The sequence below is a fragment of the Anomalospiza imberbis genome, chromosome 1, assembly GCF_031753505.1.
Source record: "Anomalospiza imberbis isolate Cuckoo-Finch-1a 21T00152 chromosome 1, ASM3175350v1, whole genome shotgun sequence".
Classification (NCBI taxonomy): Eukaryota; Metazoa; Chordata; class Aves; order Passeriformes; family Viduidae; genus Anomalospiza; species Anomalospiza imberbis.
In genome coordinates, this window is record NC_089681.1 from 19869779 (window position 1) to 19889188 (window position 19410).

The 19410-nt window shown below is 35.9% G+C and overlaps 1 protein-coding gene across 2 annotated transcripts in view; it reads left to right on the forward strand.

Moving 5' to 3' along the window:
* Window positions 1-19410, forward strand: part of LRP12 (LDL receptor related protein 12) — a 50869-nt gene that overhangs the window by 15843 nt on the left and 15616 nt on the right. The window contains exon 2 of one of the 2 annotated variants that reach the window (XM_068183060.1): window positions 13958-14014. The exons of the other annotated variant lie outside the window; for it this stretch is intronic. Coding sequence (XP_068039161.1) covers window positions 13958-14014 — 57 coding nt within the window. The remainder of the gene's footprint in view (window positions 1-13957; window positions 14015-19410) is intronic. 2 annotated transcript variants of the gene reach the window in all.

Consider the following 19410-nt stretch of genomic DNA (forward strand, 5'->3'; position numbering starts at 1 on the left):
CCCTCTTGTCTCTGTTACTACCCCCAGGACAATCAATGTAATTCTGGATTTCCAAATATTTAATGAAAGGGACAAGTCTTTCCTTTTGGTGCTTAGAATTTTGTACTTTTTCTCAGTGATTTTTGGGGAGAGAGGGAAGGTGATACACAATGAGGAGATAGTTGTTAACACAGGGTAGCTGTATGTCAGTTCTGTTTCTCTTGGTTTTACTCTGCTGTTGTTCTGTGTTTCTTTAGTACTGATAGCTTTATCACTTATCAACATTACTCAAGCCTAGTCATTCTTTCCTATGTGCTTCCCACTACCTGGAACACTGTCTGTTCCATACTGTCATACTGTCCATTGGAAACACAAAGCCATCGTATGTGCTTTCTTTATCCCCACCTGTCTCTGCTTTGCTTCCGGTAAAGCAGTGCCATTTGATTATGTTTTGGAACATGGTGAGCTGAGATTTCCAGTTTTTACAAAGCAATGAGTTCTGTGAAGCAAGAGTTGTTTTTCTTGTTTGTACAGTTCCCGACACAATAAAGCTGTAATAATGAGAAAAGCTTATTTGTACTGTTACAGGAAAAGTAGCCATGCAGTGGTATGTTACTGTATCATGAGCCAAGTAGAGAAGACTCCAAATTTATCACAAATCTATTTTGAAAATTTATTTCTAAGATACTCTATGGTGTCTGAAATAAAACAGGTGTACTCATGCTCATGTGTGAGGTACAGCACCAGAATTATTCTTGCAGGACAAGAATCACAGGATTTATAGCAGATAGCATGGGAGGAAAGGAGGAAAAAGGAAAAGATCTTTTCAAAGAGAGGGAGAGAATTTTGGTCTTAGTGATGTGCACCTACTTGTCTGTTGGTTTTAAAATTTTTTGAATACATATAGACAGTTTCTAGACTTTTTAAAAATTATCTTTGAGGCTTTCAGGAGTTTTCTGTTTGGAATCAATGACTTGAATCAATGCAGTAGCTGTAATGGAGTTTTCTCAAATAAGAATATAGATCTTTATAAAACACTGGAGACAAAATAATTTTTACTAAATTATAAATTTTATTGGCTATTTCTCTTATCATGTTTGCTCTGATGAATCAAGTCTATTTGAACAAAAGAACCTAAAAATATCAAGGCTGCCATGTACAGAATTCTTGCATGGGTGCTGAGTGTACCCATTCAAGTATGTGCACACATGTTAATATTAGGAGTATGCTTTAGCAATTTCAAGATCTGATTCTTATTTAAAGAAGTTGCTAATCTGAATAAAATCATGTCTTGCAGGCCATCTATCTTCTATTAATGTCTTGTCTTTTTTTAATTGTTGCGATTCACAGTACATTTTGAGGAATGCAGTATGCTATGACTAACAAGTTATAGCAGGTTCATCTCTTATTCTTCCTAAGTCCTGAGGATATTAAATAAGCAGCATTGCTTAGACAACTCTAGAAAGTTAGTGCAGCTAATTAATAGCCTTTCCTATCATAGCAATTGAAATTTCCCAGCTGACATCGTTAGAGCAAGAAGTGTGTCAATTCCATGTCTTTTCAGTAGCAAGAACAGAAGCTCCTACATGGTGTGGTTGCCTTGAAAGTTGGTGACATCTCCACTTCTGTCTGCTGAAACTAGAGTAGATCAAATAGCTCGTAATAAATAATGAAATTAATTTTGCACAAAGTTGTTTGCATGCTGTTAACAAAAAGCATTGTTTCACAGATGTTGAAGGGACAGACAAAAAGGGTGCATTGCCTTAGGAGCTCTTTCCCCCTTTGGCTGTGCTTTTCACACTGGGTGCACAATGGCTGCAGGGTTGCACTATGCAAGGTTACTTCTACACTTTAATTAGTTCAGTGAAGCATTAACAAGAGACCAAGACTGTGTCTTGTGTTACTGGAAGATAGCTGGACAGATAGCATGACATGTGGTTTAAGTTCAGTTTCATTGTGAATAGGTGTGTGGGGTCTAAAAACTCCAGTTGCCAGACTATGCAAAAACAAGTCTACACGAGTCTTTGCAAGGTCTGTAGTTTCTGTGAACTTTTTTCATAGATTAAAGGAAACAAGTTTTCTTGGGAGCTCTGCAGTGCTTTTTAATTCTATGAGAAAGAAAAGGAAACACATTAAAAAGTATAAAAAGTTGTCAAAATCAATGTTTTATTTCTAGTAATAAGTAGCAAGAAGGAAAAATATCCTCATTTGAGGATATTTTCTCTCCTAGATGCAATAAACATGCAGTGGTTTTATGATTTTTGTATTTGATATGTATGCAAAGTGTGCTGTAAATATACTGTTGCTTCACTGCCCTTCCCAGTAAACTGCTTGCTTTCAAGTCAATTATGTCACTACAGTGAATTCAGCTGGGATGTGTTGCAGTTAATTCTAATTTATTGTTACTATCATAAAGGTAGAGTTGAAGCTCAGCAGCACTATACCACTGACTCCAGTATTCCCTGGTTTGCTCAGGCCAATGTTCCAAAAAGGATATAGCAGATCTGGAAATTACAGTTGGATTTTTCAGTCCCCTCTTTTTGCTTCAATCAGAACCATGAAATTTCCTCCTTGATCTCTCTCTGGATTGTGACATCTTAGGCCTTCTGCTGAATAAAGACTTGCAGTAAATTGATGTTGTAGCTTTATTTTATGAATCCAGTTAGCTTTCTAGATTTTGAAACCATTATTCTCTGGATGTATCTTATGCCTTTTTTTTTTTTTTTAGCACATGACATGTAGGCTAACTAATAAAGATGCAGCAGTAGAGCAGTGTTTTCCTTCTTTTCAAAAACCCTTGTGATTCTCCCCCACCATCCAATATGTACTCCTACACTATTTCAGTCTTTTTTGGAAAAAAAAAAAAAAAAAAAAAAAAAAAAAAAAAAAAAAAAAAAAGTTGTAAATCTGAGTCATACTGTAATCTGGAACCAGAAGCTTGGATGTTTTGTGGGTTCCTGGTAGAGATTCATGGAGTAATAGCAGATTATATTTTCATTTTTTCAACCTTATAATAAGTTTTTGATAGTTGCAGTTATTATTTATGAATAATGATTTAATTTCTTCTGTTAGCATTTCTTCAGGATGACACAGGCCCAAAACATGAGAGGAAAAGAGGATAACCAGCAGTATTATATTTTAAGAATATATGACCTGTTGAAGTCCTGCTGTTACCATCTAACTTGTGACAGAGGAGGGAAATCTTCTGTTTGTTTGTATATGGTTATGGGGTTTTGATTTTAATTTTTTAAAATACAGTACACCAGCTCTACATAAACTGTTGTGTGCTAGCATTTGTTCCTGTACTTACACAGAATTAAGATGAGAAATAATTTAGCATGATGAAGAAACAAAACAAATTTTTTTACTGTAGCCGTAATTTAAAGAAACCAGTAGATAAAAGTATGGGGCATGTGAAGAATGTGAATCAAATTAGCGTTGCTCTTCCCTTTACTGTATAAGCACTGTGCAGCCCACACATCAAAATTTTCCCCTAGTCTGCCACTTCTCAAATGTGACATAGTTAAATTCTGAAATGGGATTTCAGAAAAGGATAGTTACAATGGTTCAACGTGAACAAATGTGCTAAGCAGTTCTTTCATAAAATAACAGAGTTTTAATAATTTAAATAGCTTTTTAAAATAGCTAGAAACTTGGGGTTTTTTAGTTTTTTAGGTAATACAGCAGTGGACGTTTCCAAATAGGAGGGCAAAGTATTAGATTCAAATTAGTGATAGGGTCTAATCAGTTAAGAACAGACTTCTAAGCCTCATCATGGACATACCTCATATAAGGATGGGTAGGCAGTATAGTCTCTCTTGCTTCCACTGCTAGTTTGGATCTCCTCCCTTTTCCTCTGATTTCCTCAATCTTTTTTGTTGAGATTTAGTTGTAATTTAGGTGACTGAATTCACTGTTTGAGTTGTTTAATTTTGGTTTAGTAATCAGGATTTTTTCCTACTCTCTGTCTAATGTGAAATGCTGCATTAGGTTACCACCTGAGAGCATGTACAACCTTCAGGCAGTGGTCAGTCAGGTAACCTTCTTTTGTGCTTGGCAGGACAGAAGTAGGGTAGGGTGTGACATGAATAGAACTACTTATGTACTTAAAATCAGGACTCTTGTTGAAGTTGAGCCAGTGTCTCTGCTAGATTTCCAATTTCCACTGCTTGCTGCCAAGTATATTAGAGCTGTCTATAAATAGTTCGTGGAATTTTTGACTGAGAATAAAAAATAATGTCAGGTTCTTTTCTCTCCCTGCCTTTTCAAACAACAACTGAGAAGCTTTAACTGTTTTGTTGTTGTTGTTCTGAAACTTTCACACAAAAATCCTTAAGTTACATTAGTTTAGCTGCTACTTTAAAATTATGTATTTTAGTGGTAGCAGACTCAAAATACAAAGAAGAGTGGAAAGTGACAGGGAAGCCACACTTAACGGTGCAAGAATGTGAATTGTTTGTAGACTGCAGCATCTTCCAAACATTTGCTTGGCGTTTCCTGATGGTGCTGTGGGTTCTGTTTTAAGACTCCAGCATCATCTGGCTGGCAGCATCTATGTGAAATTTGAATTATGCTAACATCTCAGATTATAGGGAATTCTGTGCAGTTTCTTATGTGTGTTGCAATGGCACTCACAATTGGTGTAATATTAGTAAATAATGTATGCAGTGCCTAGTGAATCCAGAATGAGAACTTGTGTGGTTTACACTGAATAGCTGCAGAGGCTGAGCTTATTCCTGAAATTGAGGTGGAGCCTCCCTGGCAGCACTGGAGCTGTGGGGAGTAGAGGACATGCCTGGGGTGTGCCTTGGTACATCCCTCAAGAGGGGATTCGTGGAGCAAAACAAGTTATGCTGAAGACATAAGTTTGTGCTATATGTTTCTGAAGGGTTTTTCTTGGACTAGGTCTAGTGTGGCCTAGAAAACTCAGTATCTATTACAAGTAGGAGCATGTCCTCTAAAAGAAATCCAGTTTGCTGGTTCCAAGGCCCCAGTGTAATGTGCGTGAAAGCGCAGGAAGTGGAGCAGATCAGGCAATTCAGAAACATGTCCCTTACCTGAAACAAAATACTAATGTAGACAAGTCCCAAGTTCACACCATAAAACTGTCAGGAATAAAGGATGTATTATGTTTTGGTAGAGAAGCGAATAGATTTGTAATTTGTAAATTCAAAGCATTCACTGATGTAGCAAACTTAGATTTTTGGAGAATGTGTTGTACTAGTCAAATTTTGAAGAAAGAATGCAGAATTTTTTTAGGTGTGGAGTAATTACAATGCTAAGAAATGTAAAATTAGTAAGACATTTGACTTTGGAGATTTTTAATTCAATGTTACAAATTATAAAATATCATTATAGAATGGCCTGTGCTATCAAACGACCATCTATTTCACCTGCTGTAGGCAGGGGACTTTCCACTAGACCAGGTTGTTCTAAGCCCCATCCAGTATGGCCCTGAACACTTCCAGGGATGGGGTATTTTTTATGGGGAGAAAACTCTGTTTCTCACCAGCCTCACAGTAAAGAATTTCCTCTTGGTATCCAAACTAAGCCTGCTCTCCTTCAGTGTGGTCATTACCTCTTGTCCCATCACGACAGGCCCTCTCCAGCTCTCTCCTATAGGACCCACACTGAAATAACCACAGCTCTCAGCCTTTCCTTACTGGAGAGGTGCTCCAGCCCTCTGATCACCTTTGTGGCCCTACTTATGGCAGTAAAGGTAGATCTGATGTTCATTCAAGTACTGATAAACTTTTGAACTTAGGCTTTTTAGAGCAAATGTGGGTTTGGAACCTTCATGACTGTTTTATTCACCAAGAAATGAATCTAGGCCTGTTTTTCAAAAGTGTCATGCAACTACATGTTATACACAAAGTTCCTCTGAGAGAAGGAAAGGACAGTCTGGGAGAGTGATTAAAAGAAGACAATGTTAGACAAGTTTTGAGTATACAGTGCATACTTTCAGCAGCACCATACCCATTATTTTATACCCAAGAATAATTGTCTAAGCATAAAATGGTGGATACTGCTTGCTGTAAAAGGTAAAAAAAAAATCTAAAGCCTACATAAAATTATTCAATTGCAGAATTGATTCTTTAGTTTTTGTCTTAGCTTACTAAATAATGTTACATCATAGGTTAAAATGAAAATGAAGTAATAAAATAACAGTATTAAGTATTGTAAGAAAATTCTGTGCTTTATCTGCTTTTACAGTGAAATTTTATGTGGTTATTTCTGGATTTTGTATTGTTAAACATATAAAGAAGCCACTATTTCAGTATAGTTTCATCTGTTAGTCATTTTTATTCTTAATTAAAGAAATTACCTATGCCACTGTAGTATTTGCATATACAACACTTTCTCAATTCCTCTGAACGTTGGTCTTCAGTCTTTGAAATTTTAGATTCATTAACTGCATCCTCTTTGTAGCAGATGTTCTTCTGTTACTGGAATTTGATCTAAAGGTTGTCACTGTTGCTCTGCTTGTCTTCAGTAGAAAATTCTGACTGGTGCCTATATGACAGAGTTTCTGTGTATTGCATGTGTAATTTTATATTAAAATAAATGATTGTTTAATCCATCCCTCACATAAAGGATACTTTGCATCTTGCTGCACATTTGAAATCTGATTTACAAACGATCACCTGAAATTCTAATGACCCCAGTACTTAACCCTAAGGAAATAAGGAAAAAATTAAGTAAACCTAACTAGTTAATGCCAAACTGTTGGTTTAAAAATAAATAATATAAAATTTGTCAATAACTCTTCTGGAGATTCTTCAGCTACACAGGGGATTATTGATCAGTTAATGCCTAAAAGTCAGTATCATCCCTTCTCATGATGCATTTTAATTTGCCTTCTGTTATGAGTTGCATATTGCCCTTTGTCAAGGAAGTAAGCAGCCACTGGGTGTAGGACAAAAACTAGTGGTCAAAGTGCAATACATTAGGTAAAAAAAGTCAGCGAAGACAGGAAAATATGAGGTTACTGTGGTTTGTGAATCTTATTCTGAGTAGTTGATCCAAATACATATTGGTACACAAACTAATTTTATTTCATGCATATCTCTAATAGATTGGATGTAGTGATTGCAAACTAAACTGTCAGAAGACAGAAAATAGTAAAATGGTGGTACCTGTAAAAGCTGGGACTGGTATTGTAGAAATCTGGGAATGATACTGATGCTTTGCTTTTTTACTGGATATGGAGATATTATAAATGGTTGCCTGACTTCAGTGGACTGTGTGTTTTGAGCTGTGCCTCACATTAGTTTGAAGCATTCCCGGTAGTAAAAACTCTGTGTTTCATGGACTGTTGGGGGAGGGGGGGAGGGTAAGTTTCAAACTATTAGACTGCTCTTATTTTTTTTTTTCCTTTTGCTTCACTGCTTGCTTCACTTTCAGTTCCTTCATTCATGTAGTTTAAGCGCATATGCAGCTCTTCCTGTCTTCTGAGAAAGAGAAAATTTTAATTTCTGTAGTTCGATTTAGCAGTGGTTGGAGAACAAACACATGGTGCACAGATAGAAAAGAAACTACAGGAGAAACCTTAATTTCTGAGACTGTGGATTATAAATGAGGAAAAAACACATCTAGTCCTTTTTGCACGCTCGTGTCTTTCTGAGATTACAGAAAGTAATTTCTTTCATTTGGTACTTACAGTGTACTGAATACTGATCCTTTGCATTGCAGGAGAGCTTGGCAGCAGTATGGCCATACACCTATGCGTGTGTAGCTCTTGGCTGTGGTTACAGCTTTAAATTCCTGCAGCTGATGCATTTTATTCTAAATGCACATTAGTTTAACAAATATAAGGAAAGCGTTCAGGAGATGAGGTTGTAAATGATGAGTCAAAAGACTGAGAAAGCTCCTAACTGATTTTTTTTTTGGCTCGTTAACTGCACGTGGCCCACAAGTAAGTAATCCAGTAAAGTATTTTGGGTTACATACTGAACTAATGCTTTTATCATAGAATGGTTTGTGTTGGAAGGAACCTTTATAGATCATCTAGTTTATCTGAAGAAGAGCAGTAGTACTTGTTTTTCTGTTGGTCTCCCACATGCCCTGCCCTGGGCTGTATCATAGGCATGGATTAACCATGGGTGTGGTAGGCAGGCAGTGGCCTTTGCCACTTTTCTCTCACAGGCTTGGCAGAGGAGCCTGACTGTGGTTCAGCAGGACACACGGCATCTTCAGTGGAAGCTTGTTTCTGCTCAGCTGTACTTAGGTGCTTGCAGGCAGTGGGCCACTGGCTGGGACTGTCACAAAATGTGCTATCAAAAAGGGTCGTTCCAAGAAGCCTGATATTGCAGAGGCATCATGGATTTTCCAGCTCCCGTATCTGTAGATGAAGAAGGTTATTTTTATTTTTTGTACTCGGTAGTCAAAGTACCAATTTCTAAGTGGCTTTTTATTGAGGTGATGGAAGGCAGCACCAATTTGTTCTTGAAAGTATATAGTACCCTTATTTTGGTCAATTAGAAGCAAAACTTAGTGAAGAATAATGCAAGGTAACTTCAGGACAAGAGGCAGCTTTGTAAGGTAAAGGGTGGGAAGGAATTTTGGGAGTAGGTTGAAGAAAGGATGTTTGGTCATGAAGTACATTGTCTGAAGTAAAGCAAGTTGCACATCTATCATGATGAAGGGTGTTTAGAAACATAGAATATACAGGAACTATTGTTGATCTCTTGCCCTTGATAATTGTGGTTCAAGAAAAGCACCCTGTCCAGTCTGCTTATGTAGCATTCATTATGCAGCACAGTACCTTTTAACTCAAGGTAGTTTAGAAAAAGCTCTCTCTTCATAGCTGTTCAGTTACAGCACTTCTTCAATTTATACAGTTCTGTTTATAGGGGGCTGTAATTTGTCTGTTGAGGATCATGGCACAGGCTTAATCTTGATACAGAAGAATTTAGCTTTAATGGAGATAGGCGTATGTGATTTTTCTTTGTGGACAGTAACTGCTTGGTGTAACAGCATAAATAAAGGTGACTTAAATAGCCTTTGCTACTATGATTATTTTTTTCTTCTCATTTTTTCATTTCAACAATCAATTTTTCTGTAAAACACAATCTGGATTTAATTCAGTCTCAAGATACATTATGTTATTTCAAATTGAAGTTACAGAGTTTGATTTTACAATCACAGTGGACAAAGTAGCATGTACCAGATCTTTGTGTGTGCTTTTGCACTATTTATCATTTCAGTGTATTATATTAGTATTACTAATTTTAGTCAATTTGAAATCAAAACTGCTTCATTTAAGAGTCATTATTTGCTGTCTTGCTGTCTCAAATATATTAGCATTTAGGTAAACTTGTTCATTGTCCAAAGCCTTCAAGTTCATATATATTCATATATATATATATATGTATATATATATATAAAGATATATATATATATATCTGGAGAGAGACAACAAGAGAAGGTTGTCTTGTTTAATCTGAATATTTTGGCTAAGGAACACTTAATTATAGGAATGTGGAGGTAAGTGGGAGTCTGTTTGGCTATGCTTTTTGTAAATGCATAAATTTGGGTACAAGTCAAAGGAGTAGCTCATATCAGGACTGTAGGCTTAGTTCTATGCTCTGAAGTTATATGCACATAATCCTTTGAGTCTGATACTCATCCCATTTTGAGAGCTGTGCATAGCATAGGCTATGGGGAAAGATGGATGTAGGGGTGTAACATCCTAAAATGAAGGCTGCTGCATTGTGGTTAGCCTCCAGACTGAGGCTCAGCATCACTGCTACTATGTGGGTTTCAAATAAATAGAACTTGGCAGGTGATTTTTCCAAGCATGTAACATTTTTCAAATGTGAAAGCATTCTTTTCCTTTGCTCTTTAGTTGAAGTGTTTGCTGCTGCCACAATTTGTTGCCAGCCCACTCCCCTGGCCTGTATTTCATCTCCTACCTATGATGAAATGCAGAAGCAGTTAGTGAGTCAAATACCTTCCAAGGCCATGGGTGTTATCTTCTGCGTAGTTCTCTTCACCTCTCCAGATTATATATAGGAGTCTCAGACCAGGATACTGGGAACTGATGTTTTGACAGTGTCAGGATTTTCTGGGTGGGGTATGTTTGCCATGGTTTCATATGGGTTTGTAGGGGAGAAATTCCCCAACTGCTGGAAAACCTGAAGGCAGACCTAGTGTAATCTTGCTTGCTTCTGTGGTCAGTCAACTGTGAGACATGAATCAAAAGGAGTTAATTCAAGTGTCAGTGGAACTACTTGTCTCTGCCTGCTCCTTAGATGAGGTGGCGTTGCAGCCCAGAGGATTTGAGTGGAACAGAAAAAAGTGGTGGAGGTCAAAACGTCTGGCTTTGTGCTGTGAAAGCAAAATAAAATTTTATGGATACATCTGTAAGAATAGGTGAACAACTTTGAACATAACCATTCTTCCTTGGACCATTTGGGAGATTTTTGAATTTGTTGAAGACAGAGAAGCACCTCAAATGTTGTAGATTGTTCAATGCTGTAAAACATTCTATCAAGAGTCCAACTCATTTAGTGACCAGTTGGGTGAGTTTTTTTTATATTGCAGTCAAGCAATCTTTAGAGATATTACCATGAATGGTGGCAGCAAATTCGTGCACCTCAGTAGAAAGCCATTAAAAGCACTTTCCGTACTTTTGCTTAACCTGTAGTTACCAGTAGTTTAAAATTTTTTATTCTACCTATGAATTTATTTTATTTTGTTTAGAAAAAACACATTAAATGCTTGATTTTATCTTGATCCTTGTCCATTTGAATTTTTTAACTTATGTGCAGTTGCTGCCCATATCTTAAGCTGCAGGGCTAAAGCTGACATACTGTATACAAAATACAGTAAAGCTGTTTTGTATTTGTACTAAGTGTTTGTAAAAGGATGTGAGGAAGATAGGTATAGTCCTGGTTACACAAGTGATGGTGGAAGGTGTTGGTTTAAAAAAAAACCAAAAACAATCCTGGTTTCTCACAGGCAGCACAGAAGGCAGGATCTTCTTGGTGTGTAGCTTCCAGTGCTGCGCTGTCAGACTCCTATAACTGATATGGACAAACCTAGCGCTGAATTTTGTTAGGTGACACCTGTTTCAGTTTAAACCTTCAGGTTGAAATGGGAATAAATAGCAAATATTTCTTTAGGACATAAAGAAATACAAAAACTTACTGGTGACCTAAGAAATTTTATCTTACATTTTTATATTCTGCTGTGTTAAATAGACTAGCAGGAATTTCAAAGATAATTATGTTCCCATATCTTAATGGAAGTTACTGACCTGTTACCTGATATATTGGTCTTCTAGTAGGCTAACTTTAAAAGGAGCCATGTGATTATTTGTTGAGATCATATAAGGATCATTGCCTAAAAATTTCATAAAGTTGTCAGCAGTTAGTAACACTTAAATGGCATCTGAACACACTGTTTCAATGACAGTTTTCAATAAAAGAGGAAGTAATAATCTGAGAGATTTTGCCTCTTCAAAGTAATGAAAGTTTAGTGGGAGTTTATTATAAAAAAAGACCTTATTTTGATACTGTAGTACTTGGATCTGAATTGAAGCTTCATCATTACACATTAGGGCCACTTCTGAGTAATCACTGAAGTTAGTTTGACAATAAATCTGACATCACTTTATCTCAAGAGATTAATTATTAGATCGTAAAGCATATTTAGATGGAAAATATTCAAGTGTTCCCTATTTAGGTATTGGCTTAAGTTTTCTTAACCCATTAATTCTGAGTCAACACATACAGGATTTGGATGCAAGTTCCTGTTTTAGTATGCTTCTCATTATTACTGATTTATAGGTTTTGTCAGTCTTTGATATATATATACTTTGCTTTGTTTTCCATCACTTCAATGCTATGTCAGTCTTTCCATGTTTTACTGTATTTTTATCAGAGCTGATTTCATTAGTATTCTGGGGTTTTTGTTTTACTCATCTTTATGTACAGGCAGCTTGTCAGGAATTCAGATTCTGGGAGCATCAATGGAGTGTTCAGATATTCACTGTCTTCAGTGTAATTACTTCTGGGTTTTTCATATGTCTAGATGTTTGAGAGTTTCTTCTTTTTTGTCATGATGTTCGTTTTCAGTCTTCAGTAAATACAGATGTAGCTGTATGTGCTAATGCCCCTTTTTACAAGTAAAAAGGTGAATAATCCCTGGTGTACTTGAAAGATTAAATGTCAGTAAGTTATTTTTAGGTTAGGCAAGAGGTCCTGAAATGTGTTAATGTTTTCTTTATGCTGATGGAAATAATGGAAAACAAAACAATCAGAAATATGCTTCTGTGGAATTAGTTCCAAGTAAAATAATTTTCCAGCAAAGATGTTTGTTTTGTAAATTGAGAACTAAGTGTTACTGTACACACAAAATTAGAGTGGCAATGTCCCTTGGCATGTCAGTGATAAGCAAAGTGGAGAAATTATTTGGAGAACAGTTTTTTAAAACTTAGAAGTATATTTTACTTTGAAAATAGTTTAATTGAAAAATAGCTGCTCACTAACACAGTATTTGAAATAACTTTTGTTTTAAAAATACTTCAGTATTTTGAACATTGAGGAGAATTGTTGCAGTGTGGAATTTTTTTAACAACTGAGACAAAGCAACTTGGTATGTAAATATATGCAGTGGAATTAGTACTTTGAAAATGGGGTGGGAAACATGCCACTTTGAAGAGCCAAGAAATCTAGTTTTAAAAAACAAATAAATTAAACTTGCTATTTTTCCACAAATTCTGATCACGAGGTTTCTAACTGTATTGTGTCTCTAAGAAGCTAAAAATTACAGCTTTCTGTATTTGGTGTCAACCCTGGGAGCAATTTCTTAAACACCTTGCATATAATCACTTACCAGAGAAGTACTGAGGTGCTGGCCTAGGTATACTATGTTCATGGTCAACTTGTACCAGTCTTTAAATTGGTGTAAAAGGAATTTGTGTTTTCTTCATATATTTAAGGTTCTTGTTTCCCAGACATAGTACACTGACATTGCAGTGCTGGTAGAATAACTGATATCACATGCAAGAGAATCTTTGTGATATGGCAAATCTTAAATACTACAAAACTTTGAAGGATTAAGAGTTGTGTTTTTTTTGCTTAGTGAAGTATTTTACATTTTAGATTCACTGCCTGGGTTCAAAAGAGCTTATATATCAAAGTAGCTCTTTCCACCTAAAATTTCTGAAAGATTTTACTAAAAATTTGTCATAAAGGTTAAAACAAAAGATGATGAATAAAGGAGGGGAGAAATGCAGACAAGTACAATTTTATGTGTCACATCATGTACCAGGACTGCCACCTGGCAGCAAATGTGTTGTCTTTAGCAGACTTCTTTTACTTTGGAGAGTACAAAGTAGTATGGTGTTTGGAGGGATAACCTTTTTTGATCTCCTGCTCATGATGACCACATGGGTCTTGTTCATCTTGGCAAGTCTACTTTGTTTTAATGAACATTGTGGGGGAGTTACTCTCGAAGGTAGCTGTTTCCCTGCTGCATCTGAACTGTCTTTCTGGATAAAAGGTATAGGCTGCAATTTTTCTGACATAGAGGGGTATAGTCCCCTGGATGTCTTTTTATTTGCATAGCATTTACTTACAAATCTTGCTCCCGAAGAAGATGAGGAAGATGCATTGAAACAGACCTTTCTTGAAAATAAAATAGCACTTAATGCAAAATACAAAGTCTACCATCTAACATGCATAAAGTTTCTCAAAACTGACAGTATAAGTCTCTGCTTGTTCCTTAATTTTCTAGTATATCTAATGTTCCTAGTAAACTAACAATGCTTGGGTGGGGGTATTTTTATTGTATGGTAACTTTCTCTCCAGTTTTTCTCTTTAATTTATGATAAAACTTATGTATGACCTTTCATGTTTAATATTAATTAAAATAACTTCAGGTTTGTTCATTCTGTTATGTAAAAAGGTATCTGAAGAATTTTTACAAATTTTATCTTGGAAATTAGCTTATTCATTATGTTTAATTTTAGGAAATGGTGCTCTTGCAGAACATTCTGAAAATGTGCATATTTCAGGAGTGTCAACGGGTAAGTCATTTTTTGTAATGTTTAAATTTCATGCATGACTTAAATAGTAAATATTGAAAGCCACCTGGTATCTTATGAAGAGATATTTGGCTATAAAAATTATTACTGCCTTTTGCAGCATGTAATAAGGAATGAAGCAACTGGAACATGGAAAAATTCTCATAAGATAAAACTGATACCTGCATGCTCATGAACAGATTATGCCTTTCTAAGTGGACTGCTTAATTATTTTTCCATACAAACATTGAACTAAGAGGAAAGTTGGTTTAAGTTGAATTGATATTTTCTTTCCACAGTAAAGTTTTTGTGAAATGAAATTTACTGAAATGTAATTCTGGACACTGCTACTATCAAATAACGTAAATCCAAGAGTTATGCATTTCAGCTGATTAGATTTAACTGAAACAACTGTACACTTGACTGCACAGTTTCCTTAATACAAGAAAAAAATTTAGAACTCGTGAAACTGAGAAACTGATGAGATGCTGGGAGAACATGGGGTATAAAAGCAGCACACACTGCTCAAAGCTTTCTGTGTTCCCTTCCAATAAGTCAGTTTTAGGCCTCCTCTGGGCAGCAGCCACAGGTAGGTCTATTGTGTGTTAGTGGTGGGACTGTGAGGCCATTGAGGCATTGGTGTGTAGTCTTTGTTCTTCAGATGCTGTGCAGTGTCAGCAGCTGCTGGAGGTGGTTTATCATACAGATACCCAGAATATGTGCAAGCAGGGAGATAAAGGCTCCTCAGCAGGTAGCAGAATACAAGCCTGGTTCTTTCCCTAGGAAAACTGCCTCTAATCCCTAGAATTCAAACTGATTTTCATACCCCCTTCTCCTAAAATAAGAGTCAAAATGCAAAGTTGTCCTTTTTCAGAACAACTTGTTCATCTCACTGTAGTTATCCTTGCAGTATTGCTTCAAACATTAAGTTGCTACTTATACTTGTATGGTTGAGTTTTTGGATAAATTTGTGGTCAGTGGGTGGTCTCTTCACCTACTGCTTTCTATTTCCCTTTTATTGCTCGCCACTCAAAGACTGTTTGATGTCTGTTTATAGAAGATCTTTGTTACCCATTCTTATGCTGCATCATGAAGAGTGCTGTTGCTTTTTAATAGTACTGGAGCAGCAAGTATCATATGTATTACATCTATGGCACACTGTAAATAATAAATACCTACATAGCTACTTGCCCCTCTTGGAAGAGTTATTGCTGGAATTGGAACGGATGAGAGACGCTAAGTCAACCTAAAGTCTCGTTATGCAGCTTTCAGAGTATGTTTTAACAACCCCTCACACCTTTGTTGACTGCATTCATTGTGTCACAGGTCACAATGCAGGCAGAAAAGCATCTGCTGGGCAAGAGGTGAATGGAATTTTTGACTCTACTTCCAGTACTTTGGCCAGCATGCTTGAATAGGCAGTGCCAAGAAGAGCAGAACACAGCGTACTTTGTATGCAAGATAACAACAGCTGGTAGATAGAACTTTAACTACTGAGAAGAAAGATCCATTTAGAAATAACTAATAACAAAAACAACAACAACAAAAAAGATACCTCTGATGTTCTTGTGTTTTTAAATAGCTTTCCAGATGGGAAAAAATTAATTAAATACTGTACTCCGAAGTTTCTTTCTTAATACAAAGTGCAAGTTCTTCACTGAGGAATTTCAAGGTAATGGGGTAGGGCTGATCTGTTAAGGACAACCTGAAGAAAACATATAGACTGACCCAGTAGCATTTTCCTTACTGCTCTTTGTATGTACATCTTAAAATTTAAGTGTGTAGCCCAAGTATAAAAGATGGTGATGAATGAATTTTTTTTTGTTCCTTTTAAATAAATTTGGTCTCCCAAATATATTTTCTAACTTGCAGGTTATATATTTCATCAAGCATACCTGGGCAACTTTATATTTAGCAGAACAATTTTAAGTAGAGTTTCTATAAAATAGAACAAAAGACATCTGGCCTTTAATCTTTCTAAATCCAACTTTCATTTGGTGTTGAAACCAAGCAAGCGATTGTCTTGGACAGTTGTACAGAGACAAGATTTAAAATGAAATTTTTGTCTTGATGGTAGATTTCCTGTCTTGCTGCTGCTGTAAGACTACGTGACCTACCTTACTAAATTATGTTTTAATAGTGCAGACCTCTGTGGCCTTTGGTATTTATGATTTTGCTGTATACTATATTGCCAAGTTACAGGTACCCCTCTTAATATATGAGCATGCTTTTTCTGCCAGCAGCAATTAGTGGAATGTTGTCTATTTGCATATAAGCTATCACTACAGAAGAAGTGTTTATGCCTTTAAAATCTGAAGAGTTCAGAAATATTTTCAGGTCTGTCTTTGAGGTATGTTGAGCCATAATTGCCACAATTGCAAAACCAATTCCCCATCTCCCCAGCCCCTCACTGTACATTTTAAAGAACTGCAGCACTGTTACATATGTATAATGATTTCTTTTTACTGAATATGTCTTTGTATTGCAGAGCAAAGGGCATTTTAAATTAAAGCCTTTTGGCTTGACCTGGAGGCAAAGATTCCCATGCCTTCTTCCCCTGTAGTTCCCCACATAAGACTTTCAGTGGCTCCTGAGAGTTACAATGCAATAATTATCCTCCCTGTTCACGGATTAGACTTTATCACAACATTATTCTCTTTTTACTCTAAGCTGTTTTAAACACCTTCAGATCATTTATCCAGCTGCATTCATGTCCTTACCATGTCCAATATAATGCATACCTTATCATCCTGTGGTTCACATTGAAAGCTAATTCTTTTATCTTTTCAACTAATCTCCTAGCATTACGGTGAAGATAAATCCCTAATCTCCCTCTCCATGCTTTTCTGAAGTGACTTTTTTCCTTGACATGTTGTTCACTCTTACTGCAGGTACTTTACTTCTCTAGATCTTGCTACAGAAATTTTGCATAGGTTTCTTAATTATTTTCTTATTATAACTAGCTAGTTGAATTTGGTACAATAAACTTTTAATTGACTCTTCTGTTTACCAGTAAACATCCCATAGTTTACAATAATGTTCTGTAATGTGGGATGGTAAACAAATTTCAGAAAGAAGAAAATTAGAAAAACTGTTGTGTCTGTTTTTAAGAAGTCTACAGGAAAGTCCATATACACCAGAAAATTATGTGCAAGCTCTTTTGACCATTATTTTACATTGTAATATATGAAATATCCTCAGTCCTAATTGCAGTATTGCAATTTACTGAAAAGTTATATCAGAGTAACAAACAGAATTGAAAATAGATTTTTAATGGAATAAAAGTTATCAAAGGAAAGAGTTTGAAACAGGTAGGAGAAGGATGAGCAGAATTGTGCCAAAGAATACAAGAACATTGAAGGGAATGTAAGCAGACACAACATTCACGTAGAAATGGTTGTGCAAGAAGAATTTGTTCCCCCCTCCAAATATAATATTACAGCCACCAGCATGATATTTGAAAACATCTTGAGCATGTATCACTGGGTGTCTTTGCTTCTCTACAAAGCAACCTTCTCAATTTCTTTTGTGCTTCTGCCTTGATTACTGACTCATTTCCTTTTATCCTGACCCGTCTAATTTTCATTCTTCTGTTCTCTTATGTATTTTTAATATTTTATTATTTTAAACCTAATCAGTTTTCCTGTAACTTTAAGTTGTCATAGACACAATTGACCTGTTTGACAAATGCTTGTAGGGCTGATAGCAATTGAGATTAAAAGTCAAAATTTTCCTCATCTTAAAGTAAGGATGTTTGCTTCTATTGATGCATTTCTATTTTACATGCTGCCAGTTGGATTTTTTTTTATTCCATATCCTTCGTGGTGTTGCTTACATTCTGCATGTTTACAAATACATGCATAAAATATATGTTACGTGATAGTCTATTATGGTGTAGGAGAAACACCCTTGTTAGGGAGAGGGCCAGGAACTGATTTTAAAGGCTTGCTATTGTCTTTATAAAGTATATTCCCTTTAAAGCTGTTCTATTTCAAAAGTTTATCCTTGATTTTAAAAATATCTCTGAGAAATTATTCTCTCTCCAAAAGACTGCATTTCTGAAGTGTAGCTTCTGCACAGTTATATTGACCTTTATACACTTTTTAAGCAGACAGATTTCTGTTGTATCCTGAGTAAAAAGTAAGAGATTTTTAGTGCATGAATATATATCAAGTGTGCAAGTGTGTTTAGCTTGTCTAGCCAACTTGAAGTTAAGAAAGCTGTAATTTGCTTTTCAAGTCCATTCCATTTTTTTTTGAACCCCGTCTTTGTCACCTGAATACTTTCTTCAGTGTTTTCTCCTCTACAGTGTACAGTTTTGTTCACCCTGTGTTATTGTGCCTGTGGTCAATTCTTGCTTCCCCATGCCCTCCATAGTCAGGTTCTCTCTCCCCATGTTCGATGCTGTTGCAAATGATTGTCCTTTGCTGTCAGCTCTGTAGTGTGAGCTTTACTAGAAACAGAGAAAAAAACATCTTCATTAAATAACATAGAAATTACACAGATAAAGTTGGTTCTGCAAAGATAAAAAAATCCTGAGTTGGAGTAAAACTGAAAGCTTTCATGTGCTCTGAAAGCACTACCTTGTTTATACAGGATTTTCATGTGGAATTTCTTCCATTCATACTTGTGTATAAATACATTACTGTTTGTACCGCTGTAGGGTTTAGCATGTTAACGTGTTTGGTGGTGAACTCTGTAAAACTGAATGAATCCGTGTTGAATTGATTTTTTTTAATGTATTTTAGTGCAAAGTTTCCTTTGTCAGGTAAACTTAATAGCATCTTTAGAGGTTCTGACAAAATTTTGTCTGTCAGTTTGGAAATATTTGATAGCAGGTATATGTTGTAGTATAAATTTCACCTCTAGGCAACTTTCTTGAAGTTGGGGACTATTTCAGTTGTAACCAAGTAGTATGTGGGATTGTTGCCAGCATTTGCAAGCTTGGTACAGAATGTCTTATACATTATTCTTCTTTTTTGCATGTTTTTGTTCTGTATGTTTTTTGGTTTTTGTTAAAACTGCTATTTTACTTTAGCAACTGAATAATCAGCTTTTCTTTCAAGTCCTTACTTTTATTGCCTGAACAAATGTTAAGTATCAAAAGATCACTTACACAGGAGCTGTATTCCAAATTATCATGGTGTTAGAGCACCACCTATAGGGTTTGCTCAAAAATTAAATTAAAGTGAATGATTGCATATTCAAATGCAATAATATCTTTATGTATTTTGTGACTTTCATCCCGAGATATTAGGGCAGCTCCTGTGTCCTGCAGTTACGGTATGCTAATACTTAACTGTGAATCATGAATAAACCTCTAAAAAGGAACACGTGAGAAACTATTTAAAGCATTATTCTCTTACAGATATACAGGAAAATAGAAAATTTCCTGGGTT